Below are 20,387 nucleotides of genomic sequence, written 5' to 3' on the forward strand. Positions count from 1 at the left end.
GTCACTTTGAATCCTAGCTCTGCCCTCCAGCCTATCTACTACTCCCTCAGCTTGGCGTCATCTGCAAACTTGTTGAAGGTGCGCTCTGTGCCATCTTCCAGGTTCATTGATGAAGATATTGAACAAAACCAGCCCCGGGACTGACCCCTGGAGCACTCCACTTGATACTGGCTGCCAACTCGACATCAAGCCATTGACTACTACCCTCTGAGCTGGATAATCCAGCCAGTTCTCTATCCATTTTACAATCCACTCATCCAACCCATACTTCCTTAGCTTGCCTGTGAGAATGTCATGGGAGACCATATCAAAAGCCTTGCTGAAGCCAAGGTCTCCCCACTTCCACAGAGACAAATAATTTTCTAATTAAACTTACTGGGTGAGGATTGGCCACTGATGTGTACAAAAGTGTCCTGGTACAAAAAAGGTTGAGAACCACTGTTCTAGAGTACCAATCACTGCAGCATCCAGGGGTACTTTTACACATGGTCTGGGGGTGATGGGGGAGGGTGGCACTTTAATTAGAGAGGCTCTGAGAGCTGCTCTAACTAAAGCACTACAGCATCTCATGTATCAGCATCCCTGCACTTCAAAATGGCAGCAAGGGTGCTTGAACTAAAGCTTGTTTGACAAGCTTTAGTTCAAGCACTCCCACCATCATTCTGAAGTGCAGGGATGCTGATACACAAGATGCAAGAGGCTGCTGGAGCACAGTAATTACCACGCTCCAGAAGATTCAATTCATTGAGTCTGTTCTGACGCTCTGAATTAAAGAGCATTGGAGCAGCCTCTGCGCTCATGTACAGACTTCTGCTTGGAAAAATGACAGCAGTGACAACCAGTGTCCTAATACAGTACAACTGGGGGATAAGCTCCAGCTTGAAAACAAAAATAAGAACCCTCTAAATATTTTAACTTAAGAAAATAAATAGAAGACTCTGTATGGATCTGTACCAGTGCAAAGGGTTTGGTCCAGCACCATCTCAAGGCCCTTCCAGTTTTACAATTTCCCTGTTCCCATTATCTATGGAAGTCCAGACGAGGATTCCCGTGGACTGTTTGGAAAGCCTTAGGTGGGAGGCAGGAAGTAGCAGTCTGGTAGGTGACAGTTATGACCAAATCAGCCTTTTCATGCATTCTTGCTCCGTCCACCCTTGTTGACAAGCACTGGCCTCTGAAATTCTCCTTTCAGCACTGCAGCCTGTATGAGCTCAGGAATTAGCTTCTGTAAGTGAAAATGATGCGACACAAACAAACGCAGCAGCAGCTGGTCAAGGGAGAGCCCTGAAGAGATGGCTGATGGGATAATGGAAAGAAGACTTGGGGTCTTTCCCCCACTTGTTTCACAAAGAAGTGCATCTTCATCGGTCATGTTGCCTTACCAGTTGTGCCTGGCCTGAGTATTGGAGCTGGATGACACTCCTGCGGGCGAGGGCACAGCCATCAATCCTCATCCCTGTTCTGCCAAGCTTGGCGTATGCCGACAGTGAAGCTGTATGAATAGGAAGTCTGGGCTGGTCGCGAGCAGGACAGCACCGCAACAGCACGGCACCTTCGCTGTCTCTTCGGGCCTGCCCAGCCCAGCACCTTCCCTAATTCCGTACCCCTGCGTCCCACCTGCTTCTCTGAGTGCACCAGGCTGGGCGCAGGGACAGTCCAACTCACAGAGGTGCCTTCCAGCTCCTGCTGACTGCACCTCACACGGGGGCATGAAACAGCTGGGGAAGGGAAGGGAAGGGAAGGGAAGGGAGCTGTGGCCTCGCTTTCCCCAATGGCAAGAGGCACCCGGGAAGGGAGCCAAGCGGCAAGTATCTCCCTGCCTGCCCCGGGCAACTTGCTGCTTTCTGATCCTTATGGCACCCTGGCATGACCTTCCTCCCAAAGCCGCCCTGCTCACTCCCCACGCGCGGGGGAAGGCGCTTGGGTCCCGGGGGCTGCGCAGCCGGCTCCTGCCTGCCTGGGTTATGCGGGGACCGGACTTTCTGCCCGCCGGGAGCCCCGGGGGGTGAGGCTGCCCACGCCCCACCCCGCCGGGCCCCGCGAGGCGCTGCCTGGCTCCTCGCCGCTCGCAGCAGCCGTTTAAGGGGCAGGGGAGCCTACTATGACGTCAAAATGCAACTGCCCAACGCGCCGATCGGAACGTAGCTGCCTTTATGACGCCGCGCGGACTTGCGGCCAATCAGGTCGGCGCGGCGCGGGCCCGCGTGGAGCGCTCGGCTCCCTCCCGCGGGCGCGGGGCTGGCGCGGAAACTCCGGGCTTGCCTCGGCCCCGCCCCAGCCCCGGCCCCGGCCCCGGCCCGCTCCTATATCCCCGGCCGCGGCGCCCATGCGGGCATCCAGCGGCGGCGGCGCAGCGAGCGGCACAGCGCGGCCCCAGCCCCGGCGATTGACCTTAGCGCGCGGTAAGTCAGCCGGAGGATGCGGCAGGGAGCGAAGGGCAGGAGCGGGTTCTGCGGCACTGGTCTTGCCAGATCTGGGAGCTGGTGTCCAAGACGCGCGGCTCCTGCTACAAGGGATCTGGCACCGGGAGGTAACTGGAGCCCGGCAAGATACAGCCCCGATTTCAAAGTTTCGATAGGCAGACAAGGTTCTTTGGGTAGATGTGATATTTTATATTACACCGGCTAAATAATTGGGAAAACTGTTGTTTGCAAGTTTTCGAGCGCAAACGCCCACCCTTCAGGCATGTTTAGTTGGTCTAATAAAACATATCACATTTACCCGAAGAAACTTGTCTGCCTGTGTCCTTAAACCAACGCGGCTACACCCAACAACGCTTAAATAAGGCTTAAATAATGGAGAAACACCCCCCTGCCCTCCTTTCTTCCCCTGGGCTCTGCTGGCAACACCAAAAGCACCAGCCCCTTGCCTGGCTCTGGAGAGAGCAGGCAGGCTTTGCTGCTCAGCTTCCAGGACACAAGCTGACACCAAGTGGAGCTGTCTCTACAGCTCCAGACCCCCCAAGCCCAGGACAAGAGCCAGGGTTTGGCACCAGGATCCTGCTGGATTTTACTAGTGCTTCCAGCCATCTTCACAGATTCCCATCCCATTTCACTGGAAACGTGGTGTGCCGCTGAGCCCAGCAGCACAGGGGTGGCAGGGAGGAGGAAGCACATTTGCTACCTGGAGCCTGCTGGTTTTTGTTTTTTTTTAACATAATGGACAGCTAATATATGCTATGATGTGCTGTAGCACCCCACTGAACACCTTTGGCACACAACTGGAAGGTGATTCTCCATCTGGAGATCTTCTCCACTTGGAGAGAACATGTCCTACCTCTTGTGCAATCCAGCCATACACCTAAGGGGAGGAGGGAGGCCCCCTCAACCGCCATGGTGGCCATGAGGGGGTTGAGGGCCGTAAGAGAAGGGTGTGTTCAGCTCCAGAGCTAAATACCCTATACTTGTTTCAATTATTTCTTGATCTCAAGGGCTTCTCCCTGATGCTCTTGCAGAGAGAGGAAGAATAATCTTGTGATTAGAGTTCATGGCTGGCAATCAAGTCTGGGTCCTTCCCCAGAGAGACGAGCATGGGGCAGTCTGCCAGTCATGGCCTGCTCTCTTGGGTGTCTTGGTTTGTTTTGAAACCTGGTCCTTAAGTGCTGTATGCCTCTGTTTCCACTGAGCGGGGCTAACTTCCCTGCGTTCTTGGCACGTTGAATAAGGTGAGGTTGGCAGCAGCACCCTGTTGGTATCAGTCTGAAGGAAGTGTTAGCCCCGCTCAGTGGAAACAGAGGCATACAGCGGATGCTATGCTGAACTGTATTCTAACCACGTATTGCACTTGCCTTTCCTTAATCTTTGTCTGCTCATGAGGTCCTTGCATGTTTCTAGTTACAACATCGAAGACAGCATAAATCCAGAAAGTTGTGTGGGTGGGGAGGAAACAAACTGACTGACTTCTTGAATGTACCTATGGGAGGCAGCCTGGCAAGAGCGCAAGATGTAGAAATGTAATTTGTTTAAAGGTCAGCACGTTGTCCAAGCTTTTGTGGCTAAATTGTTCTAAAGAACACGCAATGCATCTCCCACAGCGGCGGAGCTGGTTCGGCTCTCAGAGCAGAGTTTGGCCCTAGGAAAACTTTAGTGTTGAAATGCAACCCTACATTCTAGCAGCTCATGCCTATGGCCGCGATGGTAAGAGGAATAATAGCTTGAAGTGACACCCTGTTGAAATACTGTCTCCAAGAGACAGTTAGCAGCAGCAGGCACTTTCCATGCTAACAGACTCTGTAATGTTTGTAATATGCTTCTCTTCACTTTTTTTCTTTTCCCTCCTCCATGATGGGGCCATTAGTGCGGATTTTCCAAACAACACAAAGTGACTTAAGCCCTGGGCAGACAAAGGACAAATTTTATTTCACTTAGTGGATGGCAAAGGCACTGCTTGAGACTAATTCTGGGCTGGTAGACTGCTCCCCTTGCATGGGGCAAGTCTGAGAGTCTCTGGAGGGCAACCCTATTCCTAATGTCCAGGGAATAGAATCGCTCCCATATAAGTGGAGTAACTTGGAGGTAATGTAACAGTGGTGTTAGATGTTACCCTTGGCACAAGTTAAATGCATTTAAAATACAAGCATCCATGCATCACAGTGTGAAAGCTAATGCCAAAGGGTGCTCTGTTCATCTAAAAAGTTGCACCTTTTTGGGCAAGCAGTATCTTCAGTTGGTACCAGGCAATTAACGTCAGTTTGCTTCATGATGGGGGGGAGGGGGAGAAACGGATGAAGTAGCATGGGCCTCAGCCTCCTTACCACACTGTCCAAACCCAATATTTCCTGGCACCTTGACTGAGATGCAGGGATGGCCTTGACTTGCAAATGTAAGGTAGTGTAAGCAGGTTTAGAATTAAATAATTCTTTCAAGCCACTGTTTGAAAGCGGCGGGGGGGTGGAAATCGGAGCAACCACCCCAGGCCCTGTGCTTTGGGAGGCCCTGCGGAGCTGGGTGGAGCTGCAGCTCCACATCCAGCTGCTCACTATCTCCCCTTCCCCCACTGCTGATGCCACTAATGGCAGTGGCAGCTTCTTCGGGTCCAGAGCCTGTGGGATCGGAGTGGGGACGGGACCCCACATGGGCTGGTTTGCCCTGGGCCCCGTGTCCTGCTCGGGTCTGCTGTCTCCAGTGCAATCAATTCTTCTACTGACTTAAGTAAATCATAGAAAAGTAGGGCTGGAAGGGACCTTCAACCAGCAAGTGTTCGGGGGAGAGCCCAACCAGGCTCCTGTGCTGTGCCAGGGTGACGACCAGTCCCCATGCTGCAGCCAGAGCTTTAGTCTGCCACCCCTGCAATCCTGAAGCTGAGACCTGAAAAGGAATCAGCTGATTTCGTTGGATCACCGCTGTAGGACTGGGAGCTAGCGTAAACTCTGGTGAGGTAGTACAGTATATATTTAGATTACAGGAAGCATCAATGTGACAGCTGAGAACTTGCTAAGTTATATAAATGGTTATTACAATCTAAATAGAAAATGTGCTAACTCATGATAAAGTACTTCACTGCATTTTGTTAATCTGCTGGGTGAAACAGAATACTGCCCAAGTGTTTCAACTAGTTTAAGCAGCATAATACTGGGGTAAAAAAAAACTGGACAGATGCCTCAGTTCAGGGGTCTGCAGTAACTTTGCTCAAATCAGGTGAATTACCTGAATCAGGGTGAAAACTGTACTTGTGTCATTTACAGCAGTTTAAGTTTGGTGTGTCTATGTTGATCCTAAGTAGCAGCTTGCAAAAGGCAAGCACGCTACTTTGCTCCCCTGCTGTCTAGCAGCAAGGCACAGTGGCAGCTGCCTGCTATATGCACTACCCTGGGCACGTGCACACCTCTTTTCCTGATCTCGGAGCCATTTACATAGTGGATGGAAACCAGGTGTAGATCACCCCAGGGTAGGTCTGCTCAAGACCTTAAAGTAAAATTTTACAAGGGCTTAAATGCCTGAGGGTAACTCCTATCTTCAAAACTGATTTGAGTATTTAGGAACTCAAATCCTGTTGACTTCCCATGTGATGTGGGTGCCAGTGTCCATGCAGGGATGTCTACACAGCAAGTTAAGGCTTGGTTGCTGCATGGGTAAGTGTATCCTGTGCTAGCTTAAGTCTAGCTAGCACAGGTAATTGTGATCCCCTGGGCTCCTGGTTTTCACTGTTTAAAAATGGCAAACTCTCAGATTAACCCCCCTCCCCCTCCCCCCCCATCTGTGTTTTTCTGTGATTTAAAATGAAACAGAACTATATACATAAGTATCACTTAAAGACAAAATTTTATTGATATATTTGGCAGACAAGGTTCCTTGGGTGAGTTTGATATCTTTTCTTAGACCAACCCAAATAGTTGGAGAAAAGTTATTAAGCAAGCTTTCAGGTTCAAAAACCCTTCGTCAGGCTAAGGAAGTTTCATCAGTTGGTGTGTGCTCTTCCTGGGTGGAGCAAACACCAACTGCTGAAACTTCCTTAGCCTGACGAAGGGTTTTTGAACCCGAAAGCTTGCTTAATAACTTTTCTCCAACTATTTGGGTTGGTCTAATAAAAGATCAAACTCACCCAAGGAACCTTGTCTGCCTATGTCCTAAGACCAACACGGCTACAACCTAAACCCATTGATATATTTATAATTTTTAAAGCAATTTTTGGAAGGAAGCCTGACAGTGCCTTGATCACTATAATAAAATAAATTCTAAGTACCTATAAATTTTGGCATTTGATTTGGGGATTTTTAGTCATGGAAAATTAAAGCTCCCCCTGCCCTCTTTGGTCACCAGGATGCAGGTCCAGCTGCGGCTGTCTTCCCTTCTCCCACTTCTTTGTGGTGCTGAGCAGCCCTGATATGTTGGTGCCCTGCCCATGCCAAAATCAAATGAACCCAATAATTCCTGGCACCTTGGCTAAGATGCAGGGATGGCCTTGACATGCAAGTGCAAGATAGTGTAAGCAGGTTTAGAATGGAATAATTCTTTCAAGCCACTGTTTCTCTCCAGTGCAATCAACTGTCCTACTGACTTAAGTAAATCATAGAAAAGTAGGCCCAGAAGGGACCTTCATAGGTCATCTAGTCCAATCCCCAATCAATGGAAAAATTAAATCTAGACTAGCCCTTGCAGAAATTACTGCATTTCCACATTGCCATCATGAGATCAATTCCACAGTGTCACAACTGGAAGAAAGAGGTATATACAACTAACTCAGCTAAGTTCAGGTCCCTGCATTGTAGAAGGTTAAAGGTGAATGAAATCATTAAAAACACAAAACACTGAGAAATTCTTGAGAATACTGGCAGGATCTGAGTGGGAAACAGAAGAGGGGAAAAGCCAGCAAAACTTCTGAGGACACTAGTTACTGTGGCAGAAGGCCACCTCTGTGGGAAGTGTGGCAGAAGGCCACCTCTCTTTTTCCCCAAAAACTCTGCTCTGTGACAGTTTGGTTAGGATGGGCCCAGCAGAGGATACATACCTTACATTATCTCTAGGTAACCTGAGTTGGATACATTCCTGAGAGAGGGGGGAAACCTGCTCCCTCTGCCTAGGTGACTGGTATCACATACCTGGGTGGGCTTGGGCTTCCTGGGGAGCTAGAGACTCTCAGTCTGCCCAGCAACTAGTGATGCATTTCAGATTGGCTGGCTGACAGCCAACAGGTGCTGGCCTCCATTGGACCAGGTAAATGAGGTCAGAAGAGCTATATAAGTTAAGGACTGCCCAGGAAGGGGGGAAGCAGCCTTGAGGAAGACTCAAGAGAGAGAGAGAGAGAGAGAGAGAGAGAAGAGCTGGACCATCTGAAACTTGCTCTCTCTCTCAAAACTCATGATCAAGGAACTGCCTGCCTCCAGAGGGAATCTCCACCTGCCTCTGGATGATACTTGTGAGTACGCTACCTGAGATCTAACTAGATATATAGCTTGCAGTAAGTCAGCTGTGTGATCAAAGGCTACCCAGCCATGCCAGTTTGCTCTATGGGATTTCTCTGATATGGCTCTACCTTGTACCCTATTCCAACCCTACCCCTTGTAACCAGTAAAGTTCTCCTTTGTACCTAGCGTGGGAGACTTTTTGGGTGTGGGTCTAGATTATGCCTTGGGGTCCCCTTGGTTTGGCTGACTAAGGGAGACCACTACTTGTGCTTCCGACTGAGGGAAGCACCCCCAAGTGCTTGAAGTGAGTCAAGTACCCTCGAGGGCTACTAGGTCTGCGTTACCCAGGGGACGCAGAGCCAGAATCAAGCCCAGCCCTGGGTGGTGGTAGTTGTTACCCCAGGCTAGCGGGTGTGCTCTAGGATGGGGGTCAGCCAGACGTGAGGCACCCCCAGGGAGGCACTTGGAGCCTGGAAGGTGGTCGGGTGCAGTGAGGTGGGTGGCTCAATGCAGGAGCACCCCCTACTGTCCCGCCACAATTACCACACTTGTTTTTCTACATTCTAGCCCTTTTTCTTGTTTGCCAAAATAAACACATGCTGTATAGCAGTATTTAAGGAAACAGTTGTCAAAACTGATGACTACCCTGATGGCTGTTTGCTCTGGGAAGAAAAGCAATGAATACGGAGTCCATGTTCTCAGATTCTACCAGCCCAGACCTGGTTGAAACATTTCCTTTGCTCCAGCCCACCATATCTAACTTACCACCAAACCCCTCGGGTACAGTACCGGATGTGGTGGGGAACACGAAGCTACTTATGCAACCTCTTTGGGGGATGAGGGATGATCGTTTGGCTATTTGCCTCAGCACCAAATACCTGCCAGTAGCAAGAGCCAGCTTTATCGTGTTGTTACTTGACTTGGGTTCTGTATGCACTCAGCTCCAATTCTGGCTACCAGTTAACTCTGCCTGTTGTGTAAGAAATAATCATAGTCATAAATAGGGACCTACTAAAATTGCAATTTTGCAGATGTTGTAGAAATTGCAACCAATCAGTGGCGAGGAGTGGGGCCACCAGGGCCCCTTGGCCAGAGGTGTGGGAGGGCCTACTACAATCAGCCCATGAAAATGGCAGCCAGCCCCCAGATCTCCCTGCGAAATTGGTGCCTCCTCTAGTTGGAAAAACCCCTGGTCATAAATGCTTCCCACTCAGGGTGTGGTCACCATGGAAATGGTGCCACTTTTAATTATATAAACTGTATCCATCTTTCAGGCTCATAGGGGAAGTTGGGTCTCAACTGCTAATTACTGGAGTGAGAAGAAGCTTGCTTCATTTCCGAGAAACAATTTGGCACTTAATAGGATGCTACATTAACCTCGCTCATATGCAGTGCTTTGTCATCAGTGGCTCTCCAAGTGCTTCTTTGAGAGAAGGGGAGAAGAGGCATGGGGAGGAGGAAGAGGGGCACGCCAGACAACTTACCCCACTATCACCCAGCAGCACAGTGGTAGTCGGGCATAGAGCCCGCTTCTCTTGAGTTTTGGTCCAGTGCTCTGTCTAGTAAGCAAAGCTGCACTGGGTTTTTAAACGTTTTGCTGGACCTTAGAAACATCAGGAGTACTGTATTGAGTACTGTTTATTTTTTAACCGTCTCTGCTTTTAGATTTTGAATTTATTCCAAATTTATTCCTAACTGTTAGCTCCTAGAACTTGCGCTTACCTTCAGTAGTCAAAAGAATTTCTCAAGCTTTCTGGTTTAGGGGAAGGAAAAGGGGTTTTTGTTGTTGGTTTTAAAGAAAATTCCAAAAATGTCCCACATATTTCTAAGTAAGCGTCTTTTTGTCTTCTTCCCCTGTTTGCCTTTTCTAATGCCAGGTTGCTAGTCCTCCAGTTCCCAGCATTTTCAAGGACAGATGCTATCTGGCTTATCGTTATAAAAACAAGCAAAATCCATTTTACAAATTTTCATCCATCATAGCAATAAATGGAACAGCCTGCCACCGGAGGTGGTTCAAGCGCCTTCATTGAACACCTTCAAGACGAAACTGGATGCTCATCTTGCTGGGATCCTATGACCCCAGCTGACTTCCTGCCCTTTGGGCAGGGGGCTGGACTCGATGATCTTCCGAGGTCCCTTCCAGTCCTAATGTCTATGAAATAAAAGGCATAAACTTGATTTTTTTTCCTCCCCTTGAACAGAGCAAATGGAGAAATGCCTTGTCTATTTAGAACAAAAAAAAATACAACTTGTTTACAGCAGTCCATGGGAGCAAGGTTTCTTGTAACTGATTCCACGGTTGAACAGGCAGGGAAGGATGCACCTACCCAGAACCATATTCACTCCTGATATTATATCAGGTATGCATTTGAGCCTGTAATGTAAGATCCAGACAAGTCTCCTTACATAGGAAGGTGGAGGCTAAGGGACTGATCTTGCAAAAGCAAGAACTCTTGAGCATCCATCTACCTAGCAGTAGCAAAAGGGGAAGACTTCTGATAAGAGTCCGAGTGTTATTTTTTTTTCCTGCAGTGCCTTAGTCCAATTAATGTGAGCTGCAGCAATGGAGGGGTGGGAATCCCCCACGGAAAAGTTATATCCATTGTTTAAAGCAATAAGAAGCACTACTTCCCTACAAATTCTGCTGCTTCGGTTCCTTCTTTCTCTTCCTGAGTGGGCGAAGTCAGCCACCACAAACAATGGCCTGAAAGAATCACTTCATTCGAAACCTGTTTTCACAATCTTTTTCATTCTGGTGGAGAAACCAGTGCATCTGCATGTCCGAGGAAGCCCTGTCTTTCAGTCAAGATCCAGGGAATTATTAGGCTTATTTGATTGTGTTGATTAAGTTTATCAGAAGCTTTTGGGTTTTTTTTCTGATCATTTGGAAAGCACTCACTTGAGCAAAATCTCCGCAGTCCCCTTCAGTTGAATGAGCCTTTAAAACAAGGCACACTTGTAAGCTGATTACCTTGGGTATTTTCCTACGTGTTTAGGCTGGTTGTAACGTGAGCACTAGGTGGACTTCTTCCACCCAAAAAGAAATCAGGAAACGCCTTTTGTTGCATTGTCTGTGTGCAACATCATTAGGCCTTCTAAGCCCCGAAGGCTACTTGTTCAGTCAAAGGACAGGGTAGGAACATGCTCTAGTGATGTGAAGTTGACCTTTGACAGTCAGTCTTGTGTCGCAGTTCTCCCCAAACTCACCATTCACGACCAGCTTGTTTTGAGTGATGACAATATAAGAATTAAGAGAGCCATATTCTTCCAGCCAACTGCACTTCCCCATCCACAAATTGGTATCAGTACCTCCTTTGTTGTAGAACAGTGGGCCAGTGTATGTCATGATGCGTGTTCCTGAGTCATATGGCATACATTGATGAAGGTTACTTGGAGGGCTTCATAACAATCCTTGTGGCACTCCTTGTGTGCTTTAACAATCTCCCCTCCCTTATCACCATGCAGCCCCATTGTTCTTGTGCTTCAAGATTTACCAGCAAAGACAGAATTAGTACCTGTCCATACAAAACACTGCATTAGTTTATCTGAACTATGATCTGCAACATATTTTTAATAAGCTAGAAACTTAGAGGTGTTTTTTTAAGAGTTTTTGGGTGCGTTTTTGTCCTGGTTTTGTGTGCATTGCACTTGGGATCCCCCACCACAGGACAGGACCCCATTGTGGTTAGCAAGTTCAAAAGAGAACCAAATCCACCTGGCTTTAATTTTCTAACAACAGGTGTGACCAACCCATGGCACAGGCAGTCTTTGCATGTAGCGGGCAGCAGATCAGGGAGGGCAAGGGCAGGGAGTGGAAAGCAGAGCAGCAGACTGAGCATGGAGAACAGGCAGGGAGCAGAAAACAGAGTGGCAGACCAGGTAGGGGAAGGAGGTGGGAGTGGCACTTCAGGAGAGGCTGGGACTTACTTTGTAGTAAGTCTACCAAAAAGGTTGACCCCTGCTGCTAGAGCATGCTTCCTACTCTTTGACAGGAGCTGGATTTTTCACTCTGAGCACCGCAGTGCTAGGCAGTGGTGTTAACTTCACTGAGTAGTAATGGAAGAGTCCTATATGGTTAGGGCCTGCCTGGCTTCAGAAAATCTCTCTCGTTCCCTGCCGTAGCATAGTGCTCTCCAAGGGTAACTTTTGACTCTAGAATTTGCTTTCCACACACTTTCAAGCTATTGTCTTGAAGGTCAAGACTCAACTGTGATGTTAAACCTGTCCCTTCCGAGCAACAAGTGGAAGGTAGAGGTCAGTTCACAGGATGAGCTAATTTGGGAAAGTTTCACAACAGTCAACAAGATGTATCGTTTTTAGATATGGTAGCTGCACCAAAAACACTTCTCTGGAAATGATGTATCTTATCATTTCAAGGGCACATTTAAGAAGGGATCATAATAGCCTACAGTATATCGGTTGTAGCAGGGGCATGTTGTATTTTGTTTGTGGAGCATAAAGTGTATCGAGGCCACATTTTTTACTAAGACCTTTGGCTTTAGAATAATAAATACCGTCCTGCTAATACAAGGTAATACAAGGGAATCCTGTTGCTGCACTGCAGGTATAAATAGCCTGTTCTTCTACACTCGGGGCACGTGCATTAACACACTTTAATTAACACGCATTAAATCGAGTACCTCTGGGCATTTATACACATACATTTGCCTGCTCCAATGTGCCAGACTCAATTAATTGAGTCTGCTCTGCTCTGCACGCGAGCTGATGTGCCCAGCGCTCCATAGCAAGCATGTATACTTGTCTTTTTGTAACAGGACTTAGCCTCCAACTTTGAGCTGTTTTAATACAAACACAATAGCCTGACAAATTCTTACTGTAATTTACAGGCTAAAAGCAAGAAGATGATCAAAATGATGCCCTTTTTCCATAATGGTCCTCTTGGGCCATGGAAAATGCCTAAAGAGTATGCTACCGAAGACAAGCCAACTGGGAAACCTTCTACGTCATTGGAATCCGAGCCAGATTCAGTGTCTTTTGAACCAGCTGGAAAGGAGACTTGCTCAAAAGACCCAATGAAAATGAAGAGCAACAGACGAGAGTCTGCTCCGCAGCTCTCGCCTGCGCCTCTTAGAGAAGCCAACGGGAGCTGTGCCGGCACACCTGAGCAGAGAGAGAGTCCCCAGAAAAGAGGAGTGAAAGGGAAACTCAAAGAGTTTTTCAATATTTCGGGTGGCATAAGGAAAACTGATCCAAAAGAAAAGGACACGAAAAAGAAAGAGGACATGAAAAAGAAAGAGGACAAGCCTCTCACAGGTACATCTGCCTCCTCTATCTACCTCCTTGCTTCCCTGGCCCTCAGCTTTATAGTAGCTCGGCACCACACAATCATTAGTGGATTTGATCCCTACAACTCCCCTATGGGTAGGGAAGTCCTCACCCCATCAGAAAAACTGGCATGGCTGGAGGAAGTGACTTCCCAAGGGGCTGGATGGGCTCTGCAGCTGTGGCAGAGATGGAACCAAGTTTCCTGACTTTGGCCCGTGCCACAGGGTACATCTACTTGTGGTAAGAGAGAGCTCAGCTTAGTCACTGAGACAGTAAGCCCTACCTAACCCACTCCAACCCCTGAAATGAGGCAGTGAGGATGCCCCAGTGAACACAATTCAGGAAGGATTTGGAGAAGCTTGAGAGAGTCCCAAAGAGGCCCACACGCATGATCAGAGGGCACAAGAACAGGCCTTATGAGGAGGGGCTAAGAGCTATGGGACTCTTGAATCTGGAGAAGTGAAGGCTCAGGGGTGACTTGGTGGCAGGCCATAAATACAGAAGGGGTGTGCATCAGGATCTGAGGGAACACATGTTCACCAGAGCATACCAGGGGATGACGAGGTCCAATGGTCACAAAATCCTGCAAGACCATTTTAGGCTGGACATAAGGAAAAACTTCTTTACTGTCCGAGCCCCCAAGCCCTGGAACAGACTCCCCCCAGAGGTGGTTCAAGCACCTACTCTGGACACTTTTAAGAAACATTTGAATGCTTACCTTGCTGGGATCCTCTGACCCTAGCTGACTTCCTGCCCCTGGGGCAGGGGGCTGGACCCAGTGATCTCCCAATGTCCCTTCCAGCCCTAATGTCTATGAACCCAGGCTGTGATGTGAGGGAACAGGTGGGCAGAGTAGGACTTACTGCCTGGGCTTCAAGACTTGAAGTTTCTGGCACCACAGTGTAGAAATACCTATAGCTTCTAGGCCAGTGGGTCTCAACCTTTCAGATCCTGTGGCTCACCAATTCCCTGCACAACCCAGAGCCCACTTCTTCCCTTCCAGCCCCACTGCCTCCTGCTGTTCCTCAGCCTGCCTCAAACCCATCTTTCCCCACCCTGTTCCTAGCCCGAAAGCATGTGGTCTGCTTGTCAGGCCGGCAGCAGAGATACCCACTAGCTCCAGAATGGAAACGGCATGGCCATATTTCCCCAGCGCTGCATGCAAGCCAGTTAGCTCCCCCTTCCAGCAAAGGTGCTGCTGAGGAGGTCACGTTGCAGAGCTTCTTGCTTGCCATGCTGGAGCTAGCACATGCAGTGGAGTCTGGCAGCAGGAACGTTCAGAGGAGGTGTCCTCCGACTCCCTGCCACAGGCACTCTTGCAGCTCACTCGCAGCATCTCCACAGCCCACAGGTTAAGGCCAACTGCATTGGCCTATCCTTCCACTTGCTGACCTGTTACAGTTCTGTACAGTTTGTTTGCAGTTGTCCAAAGTAAAGTTATTTATACAAGATTAGGGCCAGTAGGTTTGACAGTGTGGGAGTGTTAAGCATAAGGGTATCTGGAGGTGCCACAACCAATAGCCAGTGTCCATTCTGCCCCAAGACCAGGTGGACACCACCTGCTTCCAGTTACTCCTCAAAGCAGTAAGGTCCCCAAAGCCCTGTTCCTGTAAGGCGGGGTGTAGGAATGGACTGATGTTTGCTGGGAGCAGCTTCCTACCACAGCAGCCCCTCTAGCACAGTACGAGATCTGCCGAAGGAGCAGATACTAGGGAAATGCCTCCTTCTGTGAACCGCAGGACTAAAAGGGACCTCCTGGGTCAGTCAAGTCCTCTGCTCTCATGAACAACTACATCCTATAATCCACAAACTGCACTTTAAACCTCGCTGGGGGTTTTTTTGCCCACACTGTTACTGGAAAGCTGTACCACAATTGCAGTGCTCTGAAGGTTAGAAACCTTCTAAGTTTCCAGCCTAAACTTACTTGTTTTCCAGTCTAAACTCTAAATTTCCCTCTTAAATCCTAGCTCATAGCCTGCCTTGAAGAAGGGGTCAGGCTAGATGTTCTCTTGAGATTCCTTCCAGCCTTGTTTTTCTTTGAGATCTTCTTGTGCCAGGATTGTCCTTTAGCTTCAGGAGGAATTTTGCCTCCCTGGTGTTTATGCTCCTGATGCATTTGTCAACAGCCTTTGTTCTGCCAAGTTAAATAAAACAAACTGCCTTGGTCTCCTTATAATAGACTCGCTGTGGCCCTTTTCCTCCCGAGTCAACTTTCTCTGGACACATTCCAGTTTGAGTTCATGTTGCTCAAACAATGAGTGGCCAGAAGTCTATGCAAGACTCTAGAAGCCGTTTTATGGGCACCTTATACACAGACGTTGATTCTTCACTGTCTCTACTGGAAATATCTTGTCTTGTATATCCTCAGATTACATTAGTGTTTTTCATGACCTCAAATTACTGGCTCGCAATTATCCCATAATTGATTACTATTCTAAGCCTTTCTCCTCTGGTCTCATTTCCTACTGAAAAGCCATCACTTGTAGCAAAGATTCTTATAAATGGTCCCTAAGTGCACTTTATTTAATTTAAATTTGTACCTGGTACACTTTACTATTAAATTACATTTCATTTCTATTCCTCAATACCATCCAAGTCTTCCTATATAATAAACCATTGTATCTCTATTTAATTATGCATCCAGACTTTGTACCATCAGACGTCATTGGGAGGCACCTACTTTTTGTGCCAATATGAAAAAGAACTCTAATATGAAAATATGAACTAAGACCAGTCTTTGAGGATCTGGCGCAGATCCCATTAATAACTCCCCACCCCTTCAGACTGACAGGTTGCAGTAAAATGGAAACTGTCTTCATCTGCCTTTCAGTCTTTCCCTTACTTCACAGTTTTTTTTTACTGACTTCTGTCTTAATTATCCTTTCCCAAGTGGCTCTGCTTCATATGCTTTACTGAAGGCCAAACAGATTAGATATGTGTTTGGTAAATCAGTTGACTAAATCTTGTGTGCAGCTGTGGCTGGACTAAAGGGCCTATAGGTGATCACATCACTTCCTCCCTAGTAGTGCCCGCATGTTTTTAGCGAGTCACGTGCACCATCCCTGTTTTGATAGATTCCTTAATAATCTTTGCCTCCAGTTTTCAAATTGTGTGGGCATCAGTTCTTTCACAATTCTGGGATAAAGAGCTTCTGCTTCCTCCCTGCCCCCAGCACTTTAAGCACGTTAAGCTCTTTCCCTGTATGTGGCAATTTCTCTGTGCTCATTCCCATTAGTCCCCCTCCCGTTCCAACAGGATTTCATGTAACCGTGTATGGAGAAGGAGGGTGAAATATTCATTTAAACCTTGAACCACACCTAGATTATCATCTTTAATTGCTACCCCATCCTCACTGCATTGTGGGTCTTTTTCCTTCCCTGTTCTCCTATTTAATTCTATAGCTAAATAACCTCTTGCTATTTGTTTTACTTTCTTTTGCCCAGCTAGAACTTTGGCAATTCCCATTTTATTCTGACTTTGTCCATCTTCCACGATGGTGCTCGCCAGATGAGCTACAAGTATTAATATTCTGGCCCAACTCTCAGAAATGCTGTAGGATGAAGAAGAAAATCAGTTTTCCCTGAGGTATCATTGTTGTCTTTAGCTCAGAACTTCAATACCCTGATTTGTGGATTAGTATTAACCCATCATTTGTTTAAATACATGACTGCTCCCTGAGGATATCATTGCCTCTGCTGAGAGGAATGGCAGAAACATTAATAGGTTTTGAAAGTCAGTAGGATGATATTTCATACTGCAAAGAAGCCTAACTGGCTTGAGAAGCACTATAAAACTGAATACTGGGCACATCTACATGCAACATTTACTGTGGAGTTGTCTAATTAGCTCCGCAGTAAAGTCGCCTCAGTAAACTAATTAACTATGCTGTAAAACACAAGTGCTACCTTAAGGCAATGTCTTTTAGTGCACTGCAGTGCATGTGTAGATGCTGACAGGGCTGGTTGGGGTATGAGGGTGCTTCAGTATGGGGGCTCCCTGCTGGCTAGCCCCACACTATAGCACCAGTGTGCCCCAGCCAGCCCTTCCACAGTACATTGAGCTGGGTTGGAGGAGCCCTGGGCTGGCAGCCTGGCCCCCAGAGCTCCCTGCTAGCTGGGGCTGCTGCAGCCCAGCTCAGTGTGCTGTGTAAATGCTGCACCCAGGAGCAGCAAGCACTGGTACGAACTGCACCAGAGTTTATTCATTTGCATTAATAGCACACGTAGATGCGCCCACCAAGTAGTATGACTGGAATCACGTTTGTATAAAAAATGGAAGCCTAAGTCAAAGCTGCTGGGTACAAAAGTTCTTCTTATTTCCACAGCTGAACAAATCGTGGAGCTCATTGAGGATGACAAACTCTTTGATGCTGCTCAGTATCTGATTGCCCTGGAAAGGGGCTTCCATACAGATTGCAGTGGCAAGAGCGAAGAGGAACTGACCAGAGACAGGGATGAAGTGGAGAAAGCCTATGAACTTCTGAAGCAGAAAGTCTTCAGCATCATAAGAGATTCAATCATCATAGTCAAAAAGAGGCCAGAACTACTACAGCATGCAGTGAAGGCACTAATAGAACAGGAGAATGAGGATGAGAAATACAAGTCAGAGAAGCCATTTGACAAAATCTTGAGTTCCAGGCCCAGGAAATGGAAAGAGCTTTGGATGGACACAGTGAAGAAGTCTACAGATGAGCGTATGAAAGAGATCAAGGGCACTACTGAGAACCTCTCCACCACAGCTCTTAACTTCCTGCACATGGGAAAGACAATGAAAAAGGATTTGACAATAGTGGTGCAACACATTAAACAGCTTTATCCTCTGCAATTTAACGTGTGCAGTGCATATGCAGAGTGCTATCACGATTACTTCGCTTCCCAGGTAGAGATGATTGCAGAATTTGAGCTGGAAGACAAAGATGTTTATCTCATCCTCAGCTGGGTGCAGAACCTTTATCCCAAGTAAGTGACAGTTTTGCACACGTGTATTACTAGTGTTGGCTGAACTTCAGCCACACATTCCTGGGCAATACATGCATGGTGTCCATTACCCCTTGCTTCACTTGTCAGCGTTGAGGGCTTGGCAGAAACTATCCTAACTCTGGGAGAGTCCAGCAAAGAGGAATTCTCTATGGCCATTTATCATGCGTGAGCAAGACCCATTTTAAATAAGATGCATACAGTAGGGGATATTTAGGGCAAAAATCTTCCCTTTGCTCTAAGCAGGTGCATGAGGAAGCAGTGCTTTTAGGAAGTCATCCTGATGGTTGGTCTAAGGGGGCAAAAACTAATATGTTTCATAACCTAGTCTTGGTCCCACCGCTCATTCATTTATGCACCCTTTGGGCTGCATCACATGGTCTGGTCAATGGACAGATAATACTACTATTCCTAGAGCAGGTGTGGTAGCTGTATCCCACTCCTAGCATCACCTGGTGATCTTAAGCATCTCTGGCTTCTTAAATTGCTGTTTTATGGGTATGGTTTCAGTGGTGGTTCTGTGGCTCCATGACCTACCCCTATCAACTCTGCTTGTTTAGCTGATACCAGGAGTTAAGCTACAGTGATGTATAATGTACAGTATCAAGGGACATTTTTTCAGTGCTGAACCAGAGAGTAAAACTGAAACTGATGCTTCTTGGGGGCTTGACAGACAGAGATCAGTTAGTACAGTCACCTGCAGATAGTTAATTTATGGAAAATGATTCTGTCTGTGCTGGGCATGGGAGCACTCCCCATTGCTTATAGGTATTGTTTATTGGCTCGTTCTTGTTCATGAAATTATGTGCATCACACTAAGCAGTGGCCAGCTCAAACTGCTGAAGGAAAAAAGTCAAGACATCTACCCCAGGCCCATCCATTTTTAATGCATAGTACTGGGTCATGCATCTCAGGGTGTTTTGGTACTGAGCCTTCGCTATTGGAGGTGAATACAGCTCCACTGACTGCCTCATACATGTGGCAAATTGGCATCACTCCACATAAATAAACTGCCTGGCTGCCTTTCAATGTCCCTGAGGCTGAGTTAGTTCACAGCAGCTGAGGTCCTGGCCCCTTCACATACATGCAGATCTGCAGTTGACTTAAAACCATTAGAGAGCATCTTCTGCTCTTGGCCTCCTCTCAAAACAATATAACAGCAGGAATGTTTTGAGTCTAAATCAGCCAGAAATAACTTGTTTAGGTCCATCATTTGCTGTTCAGTAATCAATGGGCTCATGGCAGCAGGCCTTCACACATGATCATGGATGTGACTTCTCAAGGTCCCATGTGCTGGGCAGCCTATGTCAGGCTCCCTATCCAGATCATCTTCCTACTATGACTGGAGAAAGGATCTGGCAAGTTTGGGACTTCTATTCTTCCCTGTTGCCCCTCATTAAACCCCAGTCCTGCATCCTGAACAGGAGGTGCGCTCATTTTGGGAGCAGCACATGCTGTTTAAACAACATGCACAGCATCTCCTTATCTGTGAGGTGGAAGGCCAAGGACTGGAACTGCTATCAAAGTGGAGCATTAGCTATAAGGCTTCTGTCAGGGCATGAACTGAACTCCTTTGTGGCAGCAGACAGACCTACTGGCTCTGCTACTAATTGCATTATATGGAAAAAATCAAACAAAAGGAGTCTGGCTTCTTAAATCACAAGCAGTGAATGCAAAAGCTTTTATTACCCAAATGCATTAATCTCCTTCCCCTCACTGCTGCTTGCTCATAAATTAGATTTTAATCGATGTTAGTTACGGAAGCTTCCCCAAAAAAAAAACAATTCAGCACTCGAGACCTATCGGCTGCTTGCATTATAATCACTTGTAGAGGGATACAGAATTTAAAACTGCACACAGTTGTATCCATAGTTAACAATACCTGGCCCCACACCTAATGGCTTGGAGAAGGCTGGGTTTGCTTTCCTTCCAGCCCATCTTATTTTTTAAAGCACTCTCTCAGTTCAAGCTGTTGCATGCAACATATTGCCCAACATATGAGGGTAAAGTGCACAAGAGACTAGCCCACTTCTAAATAAGAAAGGCAGGCATGTCACGAATATTTGCACAAGGGTTCCATTTGCTTCAGTGCACTGAATTCTGGAAAGCAGGTCTGGCTTCCAACATGCCACCATGCACCGTGCCTTGTCACATCAAACACACAAGAACAAAAGAAACCCCCAGGAAAGATTCCCCATGTCTCCTCTGATAATCTGAGCACCCAGTAACAGTCCCCTTTAGCAGAGGGCAGATTTGTAAGCCTGGACCCCAAGCAGTTTCCA

At 47.4% G+C, this 20,387-nt stretch overlaps 1 protein-coding gene across 2 annotated transcripts in view; it reads left to right on the forward strand.

Moving 5' to 3' along the window:
- The first annotated feature begins 2,254 nt into the window (after positions 1-2,254).
- The window catches only part of TNFAIP2 (TNF alpha induced protein 2), a 32,122-nt gene continuing 13,989 nt past the window's right edge, over positions 2,255-20,387 (forward strand). The window contains exons 1-3 of one of the 2 annotated variants that reach the window (XM_006267952.4): positions 2,255-2,402; positions 12,691-13,117; positions 17,454-18,087. In XM_006267952.4, coding sequence (XP_006268014.2) covers positions 12,706-13,117; positions 17,454-18,087 — 1,046 coding nt within the window. In that variant the 5' untranslated portion in view covers positions 2,255-2,402; positions 12,691-12,705. The remainder of the gene's footprint in view (positions 2,403-12,690; positions 13,118-17,453; positions 18,088-20,387) is intronic. The other variant, XM_059723251.1, reaches the window with a different exon arrangement.

This window comes from Alligator mississippiensis, chromosome 2 (assembly GCF_030867095.1).
Source record: "Alligator mississippiensis isolate rAllMis1 chromosome 2, rAllMis1, whole genome shotgun sequence".
NCBI lineage: Eukaryota > Metazoa > Chordata > Crocodylia > Alligatoridae > Alligator > Alligator mississippiensis.